Source organism: Sipha flava, unplaced genomic scaffold (genome assembly GCF_003268045.1).
Source record: "Sipha flava isolate LNK unplaced genomic scaffold, YSA_version1 64_pilon_pilon, whole genome shotgun sequence".
Lineage (NCBI taxonomy): Eukaryota > Metazoa > Arthropoda > Insecta > Hemiptera > Aphididae > Sipha > Sipha flava.
Window position 1 is genome coordinate 221,623 of NW_020273604.1, and position 17,996 is coordinate 239,618.

Consider the following 17,996-nt stretch of genomic DNA (forward strand, 5'->3'; position numbering starts at 1 on the left):
TATAACATACATAGTTTAAATATATGTAATTAAGACACAAATTTTTAGCAATTGATAGTAATAGAAAATTATTTATATTATGATAAAAAAATAAATATAAAATAAAGTAAATGGATTACCAAGTGAAATAAAATAATTGGACACACTGCCTTTAAAACTATGGTTCTCAAACTTTTTTTTCATGTACCACTTGAGTATATTATCAATCAATCAAGTACCACTAATAATTAAAAATAGAACCATACAAATTTTGTACAGTTAAATATATTTATTTTAAAAAATAAAATAATAAAATAATACAATTAAATTATTATTTATTTATTTACAAAAAATTATTAGAGTTTTTAAATTAATATATGAATTAAATACCAAATTTTTAATTTCTGTTCTACCACCATTCTTCTGTCCGCGTACCACCATGTAGTATTTCGCATACCACAGTTTGAGAACCACTACTTTATAACAAGTATGATTTAATACAATTTTTATTATACAGAATAAATTATTGTAAAGTAAATATTAGTTATTTTATAATATATATTTTAATTTCTTAAAGTATAACTGAATAGTGGTTTTTATTACTCGAAATGGCTGATGGGCACGCGATACTAAATGTACTTATCGTACATATGTGTATAAATTGTTAATAAAATGATAGCCTATATTATTTTTTTTTATTATTCAGACCCACACTAATTATTTTGATATATTTTATGTTCACTACGTTGCAGTAAAACGTAACGACATTGGATTTCAGTTGATTGACAGTTGATAACAGTAGCCTTCCCTGAAAACTAACTTGCAATTTACTTGAACATTTAATAACATTTTGTTATATTTTCATGTTACATTTTCATAATACACTTCGATCATTCAAATCAGTTTAGCAGTAAACAGGTTTTCATGTGTATTTTGTTCAAAATACGTCCAAAATCATATATTAATTATAAGTATTTGAGCACTTTCTTTTAAAATATTATCCAAGTATATTTTATCAAATTATAATATATATGTATAGACGTGCACAGACTTGTATATCAAGGGGTGCCTATAATATTTTTGGGTTCTATCTTAACAAAACGTATAGATATATTTAATAAAATATAATGTATAAATAACTAAATAAACATAGCTATAATTGCTTATTTAATATTGTGGTAAACTAGTCCTAATGAATATGTTCTGTTTGAATCTTGCATATTTTTTTTAAATAGTTTCAATTATTTATGATTTGTACTTTTTTAGTCGATTGTAGCTGTTTATTATCAAAAATGTATGCACGAATACTTAAAAAATTTAATTTTCTATAACGAAACACAATTTATTTTAACCAAATATTTAAGAATAAATTACATTTAATTTGAATAATATTAGTTAAAATATGGGTCCTTTACTCTTAGACTTAAATTGTATTTACATTTATAACATTTCGGAGGGTACCCGGGTATACCCGGCTCTAATAAAATAGTTGTGTTTTAATTCTACAATCATAATAATGAATGTTATAAGTAAACCGAAAATAATATTATAAACATTTAAATATGTGATAAATAAATGTTAATATTATATACGTGTATGTCATACGAATATTGCGTACATTTTTTCAAAATTATAAGCTATGAAGTAAAATTAGGAACATGTGGATAAGATATTATCATAAGTTATATTTTCTTATGTATACAATAAATATTTTCTGAGCAATGGATAGTAATGTAAATTTCAAAACAGAAATTATTATTTAATTTAGAAAATAATATGAAAAATGTATTGCAAACATAAAATAAGTATGAAATAAAAGTATAAATGAAGTATAAAAGTACCTTTTAGGTATGTAATTACCATATTTATCTGTAGTATTTAATTAATACTATTCATGATACTTCAAATCTATACATATATATTATTATTATTATTTATTTACCATACATGTTAAAATAGTCTTTGTGTACTCAATTTTTTAAATTTATTTCTAATTATAATTAATCTAATTTTATTGAATACCGATGATGTCTATAATACATTTAACCAGAAGTATAAATGATGTGTAGCACCGTAGACTCATATGTAACCTTTTATTTTATGCCTCCGAGTCAAAATGGTTAAGATATGAGATAGAGTAATACAGTATAACAATATATAGTAATAATAGTAGTATATATTAGTAGTATGACAGTATAATGAACGTGTTTTATCGATTTAAGTATAATTTGTTTTGTGAAGTAACCCTTTCACATCTTCCCATAATAAAAAAAAAATGAATAAAGTTATTACATCTTGTGTTCTGTAGTTCTTGCTCAATAATAAATGGTTTTAAGTGAGGGTTAGGTGTGTATAGGCAGAATATTTAGGGAGTAGGTAAAGCGAGTGATTGTTACGAGACAAAATGTTTATAAACTACGGGTTTAGCCATCTATAATTCAGTATTCATCTAACATTTTTAGCAAACAGATATCCTAAGCTGTAGCAAAATAAAAGTAAATAACCATACTTCTCAGTCCAACATGTCTATCAACAAAGTAGTGAGTCGACTTGAAAATTGCATTTATATTCTATTCTAACGATATTATTACACGTGTGTTTTTTCGATATTTTTCTCCAGATAATGAACTTTGGAGTTTTGGGACTTTTGTTCGTCGCAGGATGTTCTTCACAAACACTCCAACCAGGAGTTTCGCCAGCTGTGTCCATCATACCCTCGTCGACACCGTTACCTCCAGCAGCATCGCCATCAGCTATACCGCCTTACTTTAATGGATATAGATCAATTTACCCTCAGCAATATGTCGGTGGACCTAACGTGCCTCAACAGTTTATCGGTGGATATAATGTTGCTCCGCAATTCATCGGTTCACCTAATGTCCCCCAGAGATTCGGGCCAAATCCATATGTTGGTCAGTTTGTGCCAATCTTACAGCAGAATTTCGATATAACTCCAGAGGGAAGTTATACTTTTAGGTAAGAAAATTCACGGCGTGTCCATTTTGTATAAATATGTAACCGTGTAGTAGTTATATATCAAAAAATTGATTATAAATTACAATAAAATATTCGTGTGTACAGTTACCAGTCTGCTGACGGAACACAAAGACAAGAATCAGGAGGTTTGAAGTACCCGTCTGTACAGGGACTGCCACCAGTAATGTCCGTCCAAGGATCGTATTCTGCTATTACTCCTGAAGGTAAAATTACAATTTTATCAATGTATATAAGTGTTTTTTTTTTATCACGGTAAACAGAACAGCTGCACTTTTATTACAATAATCCAAAACTTGAAATAAAACGTTGAAAACAATTATCTCAACAAAAGATGTACAGTACTATATATTAATTTTCTAGAAATACAATTCGAATACAATAACTTTTACTTTTTAACTAGTTTCATTACGAACGCCGGACAATATTGGAATCACTTGTATCAACACGTGTACGTAAGACGATCAACAATAGAGAATCAACACACACATATTTATATATTAATGTGTGTGTGTGTGTGTGTGTGTGTGTGTGTGTGTGTTTGTGTGAGCGTGTATATACACATCTATATTATGTTACACTGCTACTTTAGAATTCGATCAATTCGATTTAGATTTTTTGTCGTAATAATATTAGACGCGTATATGAAATTGCTAAATCAATTAGATTTCTTTTCTCACTGTCAAATTATAATAGCAACGCAAGTGCACAATAAAATGTTACATTAATAAAATACTTAATAAGACTCATCAATAATCTTTACACTTCACAGATACAATATTTCTTATAATCTAATATCATTTCTGGGCGCGTGTTTTCATTGTAGTAGGTCCGATCTTTTCGCGGAATACTTTTATATATTATCATGTTATAAACTGTTATTATTATTTTAGGAGTCCCAATTGAAGTTGGTTATTTAGCTGATGAGAATGGATACCAGCCTACCGGACCCGGAGTACACCCAGCCATCCAACGAGCAGTAGCCCAACAAGTAGCACAGGCTAAACAAGAGCAACAACCGCAATACATCAAATAGTTTTTCAACAAGTATATATAACCCACCGCCCATTTCCAACAAGTGTAAAAATAAAACTTTCAATAAAGTCATTTTTATTACAACATAACTAAACGTGTATAGTTTTATTCCTAACTCCTAATCTTCTTCAACATATATCATAAAATGGACCAATAGAGTCGAAAAAAGTATGAAAACTAATAAGAAAATTGTATCCTTGACTAAATATTGTAAAATCGTTAACTTTTCATCTTACAGACATACATTTTTAACGGTTCACTAATTGAGGGTATAAAAGGTATACCTTTTAGTTCGTTTATTCATAAAATGTCTATTATATCATATTAATAAATACTATTAGATGTCTACATCTAACTAGAGGGCAGAGACACAATAATTTCAATACAAATACTTAATGCGTTAAAACCTCGATACTATATGTTGATTATAGACTATTTAGTATACAGTAAGTGTTTTTGCACAGTTCTTTCTTTCATGATGTAACAGCTTCACTAACACATGGGTTCGATAAAATGAACATTATAATTTTTGATTCGTAAATTATTGTTGTATCAGTTTTTCAAAATAATTTTTCACGTACTAATAAAAAGATTTTATTTTTTCAAAATGAAGAACAGCATACAATGTCCCGTTTGATAAGATTTTGGGATACCATCTATTATTATACAATTAAATTTAAATTAGATTATTGGTGTAAAAAAAAAAAAAACCATATAACCTAGCTAGATAAAATTTATTTTATGTAAATTAATTTAAGTATTTAAAAATCTTTTTAACCATACTTAGGTAATATTTTAATGTATCTTCAAGTTTAATTTATAATTTAGGTACTATTTATAGGTATTTATTTTTACAATAATAATTACAATAAAAATGTTTATAAATAATTCGAGAGCATTAAAATTTTTACTTTTTTGTAGGAAATAAGTATTTAGCTTTCATTGCAAAAGAAGATTCAAGATATATATTTAAAAAATGATTTAAAAATAATATATGATATTAAATAATTTGTAAATATATTAAGGATATTTTTCAATCTATTAGTTTCGTAGTAAGATAATATTCAGAACCATATGCAGCGGAGGATTTCTAAATCGTAGCAGGATTGTACCTACTGGAGCAATATTTAAAAAGCATAACATTTTTCTTTCGTACAACTTTATAAGAAAATTCCAAAATAAAAAAAAATGGTTCTAAAACATATTTATTAAAATTTATTTTTCGTCCAATATATGAACATTTATCGAACGGTTTTTCAACTACATGCTCTTATAAATTCATTCAGTTTCATTATAAAGTCAAAATAATTTGAGGATACTTTCCTCTGAAATTGCGTTGATGACAAGGGGATATAAAAATCGAGTGCCTTTTATGGTGAAAAGTAAAATCTCATACTGATGGAGATACAGTTGAGTATTTCGCCGAAGTCGATAGAATAATATCCGTAAAACGCCCACATCATAACTGAAAGTATATTAGATATTTACTACAATATATCACGAGTTTATGTAATATGAAAAACGATATGAGTGAATGGGATAAATGAATACTGTAAAGGACGAAATTACATTTCTAGGCCAACGAGTTAATCGACATTTTATGATAACGATTTTACATACACACACTCATATATACAAATATATGTGTAGGAAGTCAGAGGCATTTACATTTTCCGATGTAAGTATTGCCAAAGACCTAACCATAATAAAGCTTCTCGCGATCCTCATCACCTGCAATATACGCCAAGCCGAAATAATATCATTGATACGTATATGTAATAATTACTGCACACACTATACAATATAATATTGTACACTTATTGTACACTAATCAACAGTGTTTAATAACATTAATAACTGAATTAAAGTTGTACGCTTAATACATATGTGTACATTGGAAATTAATCGAGTAGAAAAAAATCGAGTGAACTCAATCAATATGTTATTATATGGACGAGAAAGAAAAAGTTCTCGACCAGACTACAAATTATATTATTGTTGTCTTACATGTTGAAAATGACGTAACGCGATTATGTTGTGTGGCATACCCCTATACGGTTTCGTACAAACAAAAACATTTTATTGTTACGTACCGTTAATGTCGACATTTACGAGGTGCATCCAATGATTTATTTTTATAACAGTGCATAAGTATAGTTTATAAATAGTCATTTTATTATTTATCAACCCCTAAATTAAAAAAAGTGCCATCATTATAGAGTGCATATTTATTTTGCGTTCCGGAGAAACACTACAGTCCAGCAGTGTTCTATAATATTAACATATCTATATTAATCAAACCTTAAAAACTTCAATGTGTAACACATATTTAACACATTCTTAAAATGGACGGAATTACATGTATGGTGTATTCGTGTTTGTTATGTGTTCACAAACACATTAAAAGTATACGAAACAATACATTTACTAAATTACTTCAAATTAACAGAAGAGTTATGAAAAAACATTAAGAAAACAGGAATTGAGAGAACGTATAATAAACACGTTTTAAATTTATTTTAAGTATTCTTACAATAATAAAATAACAGTAGTAATAAGTAAAACAGTATTATTGTTCATAAGACAACAATAATTGGGTAATGTATTCAAAGTACTATTACATGCAAATCTTCGTATCGTTGAATCAATTACATTTTCTATTTAATTAAAAAATTAAAGACTTCTACAACTATGTATTACAGTGTAACTGAAATAGAGCCTACATATTTGGTGTAAATTTAAGTTCAACGTTTATATGTTTTAATGTAAAAGTACAACATTTTAAGAAGTAAATCGTTTATAAAGCTTATAAAGAGTTCAATTAATTATAAAGTACTGATTAGCAGTGGCGCCCAGATAGGTTACCAAGGCATGCAATTGTATGTGCTCTCGTCGGGGGTGGGTGTATGGGTGGTTATATAATTGGACAACTTGGATACCAAACATTATGGAGTATGGTAAGCAAATAACATTATTATAATAACACAAACATTATACCTATACGGCACTGGGTGTAGGCATCTTAATTTTAATTAATTATAATAAATCTTAATTTCTTAAATTTATAGTTATTTTAAGAGTTAATTATAGTTACAGACAAAAATTTAAACGAACTTTTTTTAGTTGCATGTGCTTTCAAAATACTTCTGTGCGCCACTGCTAATTAGTATTATTTGAATTTATCCATTATTAAAATTTTAAACAAATCGAATCAATATATAGTATTACTAAGCTTATAGAGCTTACTTATCTGGGGTATTCTTCCCCCTCTTCCCAAATTCGACTAATTTTTTGATTAACTCATTTTTATATTGTGCATTTGCAAAATCTAAATTGTATATAAAGCAATGTCCACTAGTGTGATTCCGTAAAAATAATAAAAAACAGTAATTAGTTCATTAATTAGATCCCTCGTTTGTTTTTATTTTGATTCTCAATATTAATACCAATTGTATGGCTTAAAAATGTTTTGCAATATAATCCCAAGTGAATTCATGTATTTAAAAAAAAAAAATATTCAATGAAATCAATTTTTATATTAACATATAAAATGTATTAATATTTATATAACATAGAATTAACTCAAAATAAAGTATGTATACTATTATACATATCTGACATAGTACCTGTTTAGATAATTAGTATATAAGTATAAAGTATTTAATTCATATTATATTATACATAAATATATGATATTAATTACACCGACCACCGATAATTTTTTGAACCACTGGATTTTTATTATTTAAATTAATGACACAGACACAAGGTTTCAAGTCTAGATTAGACTAACGCATTTTTGGTATATATGTATTATATCAATTATTAAATATTGTTATTATTATTATTATTATTATTATTATTTATTATACATTTACATTTAGCACATATTTTAATGCCATATTCTACATATACTTATTAGTACCAATACATTATTTCGATAGTAATATTATTAGTTTTGATGAGTCAGAAATTTAAATAATTATAATTAAATATTCATAAGTTATTACTGCCGTCGTATAACCAGTAGATTTTTCCCTTCGTATGAGATACAAAATTAAAATAGGTGCCTCAACTATAATGTATTCGTATTTTGTATGCTTAATTTACATAAAAATCATAATATACTTAATAGCCAATCAATAATCAACTGAATTCTGTATTTATGGTAAAAGTTAAATTTTTTATTTAAAATATTAAAAGTTAAACAATACTTTTAGTGTTTATGTGTTTAAATGTATATTTATTGGTATATAATCGAGTCTTGATGAATCGAACCTCGATAACTCGAATTTTTTTCTCGTCCCTAGGAAATTCCTATACACGCAAAGTAATTTTTGTCGTGATAAGTCAAATGTAAAAAAATATAGTTGAGTGTAGATAACTCGAAGTCAGTTATGACAAATATATTTTAAATTTTATCATTAGAATAACCGGTTTACAATTATAAATGTACAAATAAAACTATCACTATGTACTATTATGCTATAAAATAGTCGACAGTTGCTGTTGTGTACCGTGTATAATTTGTAGTTATGTCTCTTAAACGTAAATTGGTTACATTAACATTTACCAAAAAAGTGAAAATTTTAAATAAAGTGACCAAAAATGGTAAACCAAAAATTGAAATTGCCCAACAATTTAATATACCACTGAGTAAACTTTCAACCATACTGAAAAATTAATACAATATTTTATGAAAGTACGAAACTAACAAAGGGAATAGGAAAATAATAAAGATTTCTGAATATCTTGATATAGAAATTAGTCTACTTAATTGGTTAATTCAATTGAGAGATCTAAACATTCTAATATGTCGTGAGCCGGAATGTCACGACACGCCACACAATAATAAAGATATAATAATAATAATAAAAAAAAAAGATCAGGGAGTCCGCGTCAAATAAATGGACCAATCTTAAAGAAAAAGGACGGATTTTTTATTACTAAACTTGATAACAAACAATTTAAAGCTCATCAAAATTGGAAATAAACTAGAAAAGTAGGAACAACGTAATTTTTTGTAAAATATGGTGTAAAAATGCTTTAGTTGACCAATCAATAAGTTAGGTTAGTAAAATACGTACCGATTATTAATCAATATTTCCTTGATGACATTTATAATGTTGATGAAATCTGTTTATTTTTTAAATGTTTACCGAATTAAACATTTGATTTAAAAGTAGAGTATTGTTTAGTAGGAAAAAACAGTAAAAACAAGAATTACAATTTTTTTAGGTTCAAAGAAGGCTAACACGGATAAAATTAAACCACAAGTAGACTAAAAGTTTTAAAAGTATTAAAACATATAAATTAGTTTATGAATTAAATAAAAAATAAAACGAGGAAAACGAGTGAAGTTTTTTTAAAAAAAATCGAGTTATGTTATTCAAAAAATACTAAAGTCGAATTAATTTTTATCTCCTTTGAAATTTTAGGTATCGAGACTCGACTGTATATCATAATATATACAGAATTAAACAAGCATCACGAATGTGTATTATTAAGTTATTATACTTAAAAACTCGTGATTACCATTTTAGTTGTGGTTTTTTTTATTGATTCATATAATAAATTACCTGAGTACTTAAAAATAAGTATATTATGCCATACAAGTTAGTATTACTCATAATTGTACAATTATATCGTTATGTACTTATTTCATATATATTTAAAAATATATAAAATGTATTAAACGTATTATAACCAAATATTTTTCATTGACCCTAGGTCAAGAACAGAAAAATACTTTTACTTGTGATGAGGATTCACCTGTTATTACCATGTAAATCATTATATTATATATATATATATATATATATATATATATATATATATATATATATATAAATAGCTGCATAAAACAACCATTACTCTGGTTTTTATAGTAGGTATCATAATGATGTACATCATTCTGACAACATATAATTATCTATTATTTGTTTCTAAAAGAAAAGTAATAGAAAAACTGACAGTTATAAAATATCATATTATATTTAACACTATTGCATGTATTATTGCATTATATTCCATTTTTTGCGTTAAAATCGATTATTACATAAAACCTTTAGGGGATTTGTTTCGAAATTTCACAATTAAAATAATATATTATACATAATAGACTAAATGGAACAATTACAGTTGTTAGATCCCACATAATGTTTTTAATTTTTAATTGTTTAACTCATGTACACCAACGTTCAAAACGATGGTGCAATTCAAAATCACGGCGAACTCTTAATATTGAAGTGTTTTGAAGTTTATGGTAAACGCACCGTTAATTAAACGCCTCCGTTTCACTCCACAAACCTAAATGGTGTAAACCAGTGCTTCCCAAACTTTTTCGACTCACGGCACCCTTTTTAATTTAAGGTTTTTTCAGGGCGCCCTTCTCTAAGTCATAGCATGACTAATCATAAGGAAAATGTTGGACCCGATAGTATTTCATGACGGCGTGGCGCCCTTATACAGACATCGCGGCGCACACTTTGGGAACCTATGGTGTAAACAGTTGACGGGTAACAAACCGAGTATCACCAAACTTCAGATCACCATACCATCTAAACAGGCACAGATACAAGGAGGAGGGCTATAGGAGCAAAGTCTCCCCCCCCCCATTAGACCTTAAACAGAACCATATCGGATGTAGGTACTTCAAATATTTAAAAAATTAGATGTAGGAAAGACCGTACAAATCGACATGCGCAACAAATTATGGAAGTAACTCACTTTACTAGCCCTCCCTCTCTATTTTCATTTATAAATCCACGTGTGCCTCTTAACCATGGTCTTGCTACAATTTAAGAATACACCATCAGTTAGTTTAAGAAAAAAAAAATTATAAATAACATAAGAGCTACTATTGGCTATATTTAAGAACTAATGATATTTGTTAGTTCACAAATTATTTTTTTATGATTATTTTAAATGTCAAATAATACTACAGCGTTTAGAACCAAATAGATATAAAAGCTATTTGAAGAAGCAATGAATTAACAGAACCCTCACAATAGTAGGTTTGACTAGAGGGATATGGGGACGGGGTATATAAATGTCTGTTATATAAACGGCTACAATTTTCAAAAAAAGTTTCATTTACGGATAATCTGAGTTGATCACAAAGGTGCCATTTAGTGATGAGTCCACATGACTTAAAAAATTAGAAAATATTGTTCATTTAACAAGAATTACCTTAATGCCACTTTTCCAGTTTTGAGTTTTTAAATAATAAAACTTTTTACAAAAGTCAATACTAAAGTAAAGGGAAAGACAAGATAACTATTTTGTAAGAAATTTTAAAAATTACCTAATGTGCACTAACAGTAATGATATGCACATTTTATTGCAAAAATATTAAATTTTCATAACTATTGAAACAACTAGCTACTGTGTGTCTTCTAATTTAAAAAATATGATATCTTAGAAAAAAATATGATAATAATATTGGAAAGATTGATATTCAAAACAAAAATAAAACGGTATTAATTAAATGAATTGTATTACATGCAATGATAATCTGTAGAAGATTTTAATTTGTTTCTTCTAATTATTAAGAATTGTCGTAACATGTGAAAAAATAAAATGCTTCTATATTTATTTTAAAGTATATAATAAAATATTCAACGCAACTCTTTAAAAATAATTAACAGAAAGTAAAGTCATTAAAATCCATTTTATGGTAATAATTAAAGAACAAATTGTTCTTAGAAAATATATATATATATATAAAACAGTTAAGATTAATTGAATAATAATAAAATTAATAGTAGGATGTAAGGTCTGATGGTTTACAATTTCCATGGAATATAATATTTACTATTTACCTAAAAATATTTATTATATTAGGAACTAGTTTAAGGCATTGATGTTACTTTTGTAGTATAATTTTGTTTAAGATCATCTCTTATTTTTGGCAAATATTTTAATGCTTCATATTTGTTTCCATGTTCAATACAAACATCTATGAACGGCTATATAAATTATGAAGAACACATTTAGTACTATACAAAAATAATATTAAATAAAAATCATTATTTACCTCGTATCCAATTGGAGATTTTTTAACTTTAGATAATTTATCAAGTTCGTTCCAATCTTCTTGTTTAGCTAATACAGTAACTCGTGCCCACCAATATCTAAAATAAGATAAAAATAATATTAAATTATCATGGTAAAATTATCAACTAAATTGAATTGCCAAGTATAAGACAATAACCTTCTTTCAGGTACTTTGAATTCTGAACGTAATTTATCGGCAAGTTTCAATTCATTGATTTCTAGTAACTTTACTAGAGTGTCGTGTAATGTTAAATCACGAAAATTATTTTTTAATTTTTCTTCTAAACTACTTTGATATCTAATTAACTTTAATTGACTTTCACAAGTAGTTAATGAAAATTCATCACGCGTTCTTTTATAACAATTAATTGCTTCATTAATTGATACAGACATTTCTTTGGAGTTCTAAAATGAATATACAGTTAAAAATAATAATAAATTCTACTTGATTAAAAACTGATAAACATAGTAAAATACATTAGATTTTATTGACTCTGTGACATGATAAAGTGCTAATTGTTCATGATTATCTTCTTGAGTGTACATATCCAAAAGTGAATAACCTGAATGCTGATGACAGTATTTTATATACAAAGCTTGAGCAACTGAACTTTTCTTTATTTCCATCTAAAAAACGATATTATGTTTAAATTCAAATTAGTGCTCTTGATTTGACGTGGGTAATACCCGATTTTATGAGTAGTCAACGTTTTCGGATAGTGGGCAGCAGCGTATTTTAGGGGGTGGCGAAGGGGGCGAACGCCCCCCCCCTCTTGAATTCGTATTAAGGAATCGATCATATGTGAGATACACATTTACCAAATTTTTTTAATGTGGATCATTTTATAACGATACTTAGTGTCCATACTTAGTGAAAAATCAAATAAAACACAAGCGTAACTTTCAAAATACAGACAGGTGTAAAAAAAGAAATACACAAAAGTTAATTCTAAGTGGAGCCGGCATTAGTTTAAAAAAAAAACAACAAATATTAAGGATTCACCTGATTTAAATATTACCAAAAATTTTACTTGTCTATTTTGAGCCTGAATTAAAGAAAAAATTTGAGTCCCCCCCAGAAAAAAGTCTAAATATGCCCTTGGTAGTGGATACCCACTACCCAAAATTTTCGGGTACCGGATGGTTTTTGATATACATAAACGGTTTAGCTAAGTTTTAACTGCTAAAAGGTAATCATTATTAAATTATACATTACACAATTATTCGAATAAAAAATATTAAAATGTTTCCTCTTTTAAATTAACAAAATGACTTTTTAAAAATAAAATCTTTAGTATTTTATGTGGGTGTTATTAATAATATTATATTTCAATAATTAGTTAATTCAAGTTGAATAACATGTTAAAAGCTATTATAAAGCCCATATTTAAATCTTGCAGATAACGGATGTAGTGGCCTTATTCGTTACCTTTTGAGTATAGTTACGCAGATAATAATAAGTAATCACAATCAGTGAAATTCCTATAAAATAATACTATTTCTAGGGTTATATACTTTAGATTATACTATAGATTATAAAACTATATTATAGTTTTCATTTTTATTAATTTGTAATTTATACTAACTTGAAATTTTCCAAGTGGCATAGAAGTTTGCATATGAAGTAAGACCATATAAATAAGATCAGTATTTCCACTTTCTATAGCTTTTTTCAAAGCAATGTTGTCTTGTTGGTATTTTAACAGTAAAGGTATTTGCAAATTAACTTGTGTTTCATAATCTAAAAGCTATATGAAAGGAAAAATAAATAAATATTAAATATAGTAGGGTATAAAATTTATATTACTATATTATATTTATTATTTTATATTATTGCTTTTTAATAGCAGTATAAAAAATGGTGTGTAAATATTTTTTTTCGACAGAATACTTGAGTAAACAATTATATTTATAAAATACATTACGGAAAGAATATTCACAGATTATATATCAACATGCACTATGCAATATGCAATTCCATTATAGTTAGAACACTATACAATTAACCTTGTATTATATTTATGGTTTCTTAATATATAAAATAAACAAATAAGGAAAAGCATAAATACTTTCCAATTTTTTGTACATGTAATTTATGGCTAAGAATTGAAGTTAACTAAAAACTAGATTAAAATCTCATCAAAGCTTAATAAAATTCAATATTATCCTATAGAACTTACTAAAATAATCAAGGCATCTTAATATCATATACAAGAAAGTTATTTACTAAGAAATAGTATGTAGTAGAAAATTTTACCAATTTAATATCAGAATTGTATAATATAAACAGTGGCATAGCAAGGGTATGGCGAACTGTACCTACGCCAGGAGCGCGAATTGCAAAAGGGCTCAAAATTGTGCAAAAGTCGTACTTTTATCCTACTATAAATTCTAAATTTTTCAATTATACTGTTTGAAATACATAGATGTTGTTTATTTGAATACGCTACATGTGAATTTAATGATGAAATTATGAAAATAGTACTTAAAAATGAGCATTAAAAAAAAAAACTTCATATAAAGAAATTATCGATGAACTTGCCATTCATAAAGCTAGAAAAGCAAGTTTTTTAAATTTAAAATTAAAACTGTAATAATTACTTATAAATATAAATTGTATACTTAAAAAAATATCATAACATCAAATTTTAATTGGTTAAAAAGCGTTTTTTCTAAGTTTGCCAGGAGCGCTAGCAAGTCTTCCTTCACCACTGATTATAAATAATAATTGTCTATACGCACTCTTATAGCAAGTTGTATTCTGCCACTATTTGCAGCCATTTCTGCGATACTGTGGTACGATACTCCAGAATATTTACCAAGTTTATCAGCAATTGTAATAGCTAATTGTTCTTTATCTACATGTGTTTGTTTCACCTAAAAATAACAAGATTTAAAAACTAAATATTAATTTACTAATAGTTTAACATTTTTTTTATATACTGACCTTAAATTTAGCCCATTGAGTTAAAATATGACTAGATCCTATATTGCTAGATACACGAATAAAAGAAGATGCTTGCAAAGCTAAGTAGTAATGTCGTTGTCCAACAAGCTTACTCAATAATGTTTGTAGAGATATTTTTTGCAATCTAGACACATAAATATTATTTATGTGTTATAAATTGAATAATTAACTAAGAACAGCTTTTTTATTTTCTAATAATTTATTAGCATAAATATTATAACGGCAAAAATTATATTATCTTGAAGCAGCTATTAAAATGGCACTGAATATAAAGTATTTTATACCATAGATTAAATACACATGTATATACAATGTATATTTAATTAATGCTTATACTTACTGAGGATATGTTATAGAAATACCAATTTTTGGATCACGAACAGCATTTAGAACCCTAAGTAATCTACACATACTTAGGTACTGATCTGGATTAAAATTTTGCAGAAATGTTTTTCCAAATTGAGCAGCCTATTAAAATTATTAAAATGTATTTATAATTTTTAGTTTATATTATTTTACAATTAAATTTCTATAAATATAAAAACTTACTTTCATCAATAATTTCTGTGTTGAAGGATCAATTTCATGTCCAGCAGCTTTGATACATTGATCTACTGCAGTTTCTAGCATTTGATTTACTAAATGTATATATTCATTAGCTCGATGATTCCGCTTCTAAAAATACATTTTTATTTTAATATTTTATAATTAGATTTGTAATTGTATAAATTACTTCAAATTGTTTGAAAGCTTCAACTAAATAAGAACTAGGACTAGTACTATTAATACGAAAAATATCTTGTACACAATTAGGTACTAATTGCAGCAAATCATTTGTAAATGCTCCTATAACTCTAACGCAATCAATTTCTGACACCAAACAAATGGGATCAGTATAAATAAAAGTCACTTGGTCATCAATTTTACCAACAATAATCACTACTTCTTCTGCTTTGAAATATAATGCTACACCTTCCGAACCACACCTATTTTTAATTAAGTTATCAAATTATTTATAAAAAAAAGTATTTATAATTATAAAGTAATAATAACTGTAATTATTAATACCATGCCATCTGATCAATTGAACTAGTAAAAGGTTTTTTATAAACTCTATACACTTTTCTTAAATCAGAAGATCCAATCCAAATCCTATTATCATTATTTAATAGAGCAATATGTTTGTGATCAGATGAAATACACATTTTTTTAATTGCATTTATAACATTTATATCATTACTATAATCAGTGTCATTAAATCCAATAACCTGTAAAAATATAAATTTAATTAAATTAAATTCTGATAAATTGTTCACAATTACATTGACACACTTGTTGTTTGCACTCGGCATGTGAAACAGAATACAAAGAATGTTGAGTTGAAATCAATACACTTGTTTGTCTCTCTTGTAATATTATTTCCCATAAATTTGGTATATTATTAAAATCTATAATATAAGATAAAACTATTAATTAAAATATAACTTGTAAATTTACAATTATATTGCTTAAATTATTATACATTTTTAAAGAATTTTATTAATTTCTTAAAAAATTAAATACAGATCAAAATACATGAAGTGTATAATAGTTTGTTCATTTAATTTTTTTTAGTAATTTTTTTTTTTTTACTAACTATACAGCAACAAAATGATAAATTTCAAGAGAAAATTTAGATATTTTATACATGGCCAAATGTGACTTTAAGTATTACTAAATATTTTTATTCATAATAATTATAAAAATACCGGGAATTTCAGGTAAAATATGAACTTTTACTTTTGTAATATCATTCACTACATAAATATTATATGTTTCAGTTAATACTGCTACTATAGTTCTTGTAAAGTTACTTGTAATTCTTGCATCTAATAATTTAACATCTTTTCGATCCTATATTGAACAAGTTTAAAAACAGAAAAGTTAGTTTTTTTTTATGTACTTTATATAATGATATTTAATTAAGGTATCAAAAGTTAATCTACCTTCATCATACTAAATGTATGCTGATAATTTCCAAATAAATCATAAATTAAAACTAAACCATCATCTTGACAACATAATATTTCTTCATTATTTGACCATCCTAAATTTATTAAATGGCCTGAATTCCACTGTAAAATTATATCATTATAATTTTGTAATTAAAAAATATTAATATAATTAATGGATCAACTAATAAATCAATTTAAAAATTTAAACGCACTACAAAAGATGAAATAATTTTTCCAGATGATGTATACACAGAAATGATTGGTTTACCACTTGTTTTTACAGAGACCAATTTTGTTCGGTCTCTAATAATAATGATTGGCCCTCCACACGATGCTGCAATTACAACAGATGTATTGATATCTATTTCATTACACCAATACATATCGGGATATATTTCAAGTTTTCTGAAATAAATGAAAAACTAGTAAAAAAATTAATATTACTAGATAATACTTAACAATTAAAAATAAATTAAGTATGACTAGTATCCATAGATAAAATGTGAAGACCAAACCACCGATCATATGCAGGTGAATGATAGACCTCATAAAGTAGAAAGTGATAGATAGCGCAAAGAATTAAAATTAAAACAATTAAAAATCAACGAATAGCAACTAAATAATTTAGTTTTTTTTTATGTTACAAATTAAATATGAGTCAAAATGCTTTTAAATATAATATTATTGTATAATAAATACCTGAAGTAATTTTCATTTCTATATGGAACCCATTCAGATGTAAGCAAAGACATGGTGATGAAACAATTAACAATTCTAAATAGAATGGTAAAACGAATGCTAAAATTAAAAATATTATGATTTAGACGATTTCATCATTTATATTAATTGTATCACAACACTCTAATTTAATAAAATTTTTATTTTATTTATAGTTTACTGTTCGTAAACAGAAAAAGAGTATTTGATATTAGAATTATTCTGTGTTCCTCTGATTTGTATTATTTTCT

The 17,996-nt window shown here is 26.1% G+C and overlaps 2 protein-coding genes across 2 annotated transcripts; one reads left to right on the forward strand and one right to left on the reverse strand.

The window, feature by feature from the left end:
- The first annotated feature begins 2,409 nt into the window (after nucleotides 1-2,409).
- On the forward strand, nucleotides 2,410-4,097 carry LOC112691556 (endocuticle structural glycoprotein SgAbd-1-like). Its single transcript, XM_025565842.1, has 4 exons — nucleotides 2,410-2,519; nucleotides 2,600-2,955; nucleotides 3,061-3,179; nucleotides 3,867-4,097. Exons 1-4 carry the CDS (start codon nucleotides 2,502-2,504, stop codon nucleotides 4,007-4,009), a joined length of 636 nt encoding a protein of 211 aa, XP_025421627.1. The 5' UTR covers nucleotides 2,410-2,501; the 3' UTR covers nucleotides 4,010-4,097.
- A 7,641-nt stretch (nucleotides 4,098-11,738) lies between these two features.
- LOC112691558 (vacuolar protein sorting-associated protein 16 homolog) lies at nucleotides 11,739-17,963 on the reverse strand. Its single transcript, XM_025565845.1, has 16 exons — nucleotides 17,728-17,963; nucleotides 17,241-17,433; nucleotides 17,020-17,148; nucleotides 16,783-16,927; nucleotides 16,367-16,482; nucleotides 16,103-16,302; nucleotides 15,768-16,020; nucleotides 15,584-15,709; nucleotides 15,375-15,502; nucleotides 15,014-15,158; nucleotides 14,809-14,943; nucleotides 13,653-13,814; nucleotides 12,544-12,693; nucleotides 12,224-12,471; nucleotides 12,047-12,143; nucleotides 11,739-11,978 (listed from the first exon to the last, which is right to left on the reverse strand). Exons 1-16 carry the CDS (start codon nucleotides 17,778-17,780, stop codon nucleotides 11,862-11,864), a joined length of 2,397 nt encoding a protein of 798 aa, XP_025421630.1. The 5' UTR covers nucleotides 17,781-17,963; the 3' UTR covers nucleotides 11,739-11,861.
- Nucleotides 17,964-17,996: the final 33 nt, after the last annotated feature.

Bases quoted from the DNA above. Each gene is read 5' to 3' on its own strand.
- LOC112691558 (XM_025565845.1), bottom strand. From the start codon at position 17,780: ATGTCTTTGCTTACATCTGAATGGGTTCCATATAGAAATGAAAATTAC. The intron at 17,149-17,240 runs GTGCGTTTAAAT...ATAATTTTACAG, and splicing joins AAATTATTTCATCTTTTGTA to TGGAATTCAGGCCATTTAAT. The intron at 16,021-16,102 runs GTATTAATAATT...AATTAAAAATAG, and splicing joins TCAATTGATCAGATGGCATG to GTGTGGTTCGGAAGGTGTAG.
- LOC112691556 (XM_025565842.1), top strand. The intron at 2,956-3,060 runs GTAAGAAAATTC...TCGTGTGTACAG, and splicing joins GAGGGAAGTTATACTTTTAG to TTACCAGTCTGCTGACGGAA. The intron at 3,180-3,866 runs GTAAAATTACAA...TTATTATTTTAG, and splicing joins TTCTGCTATTACTCCTGAAG to GAGTCCCAATTGAAGTTGGT.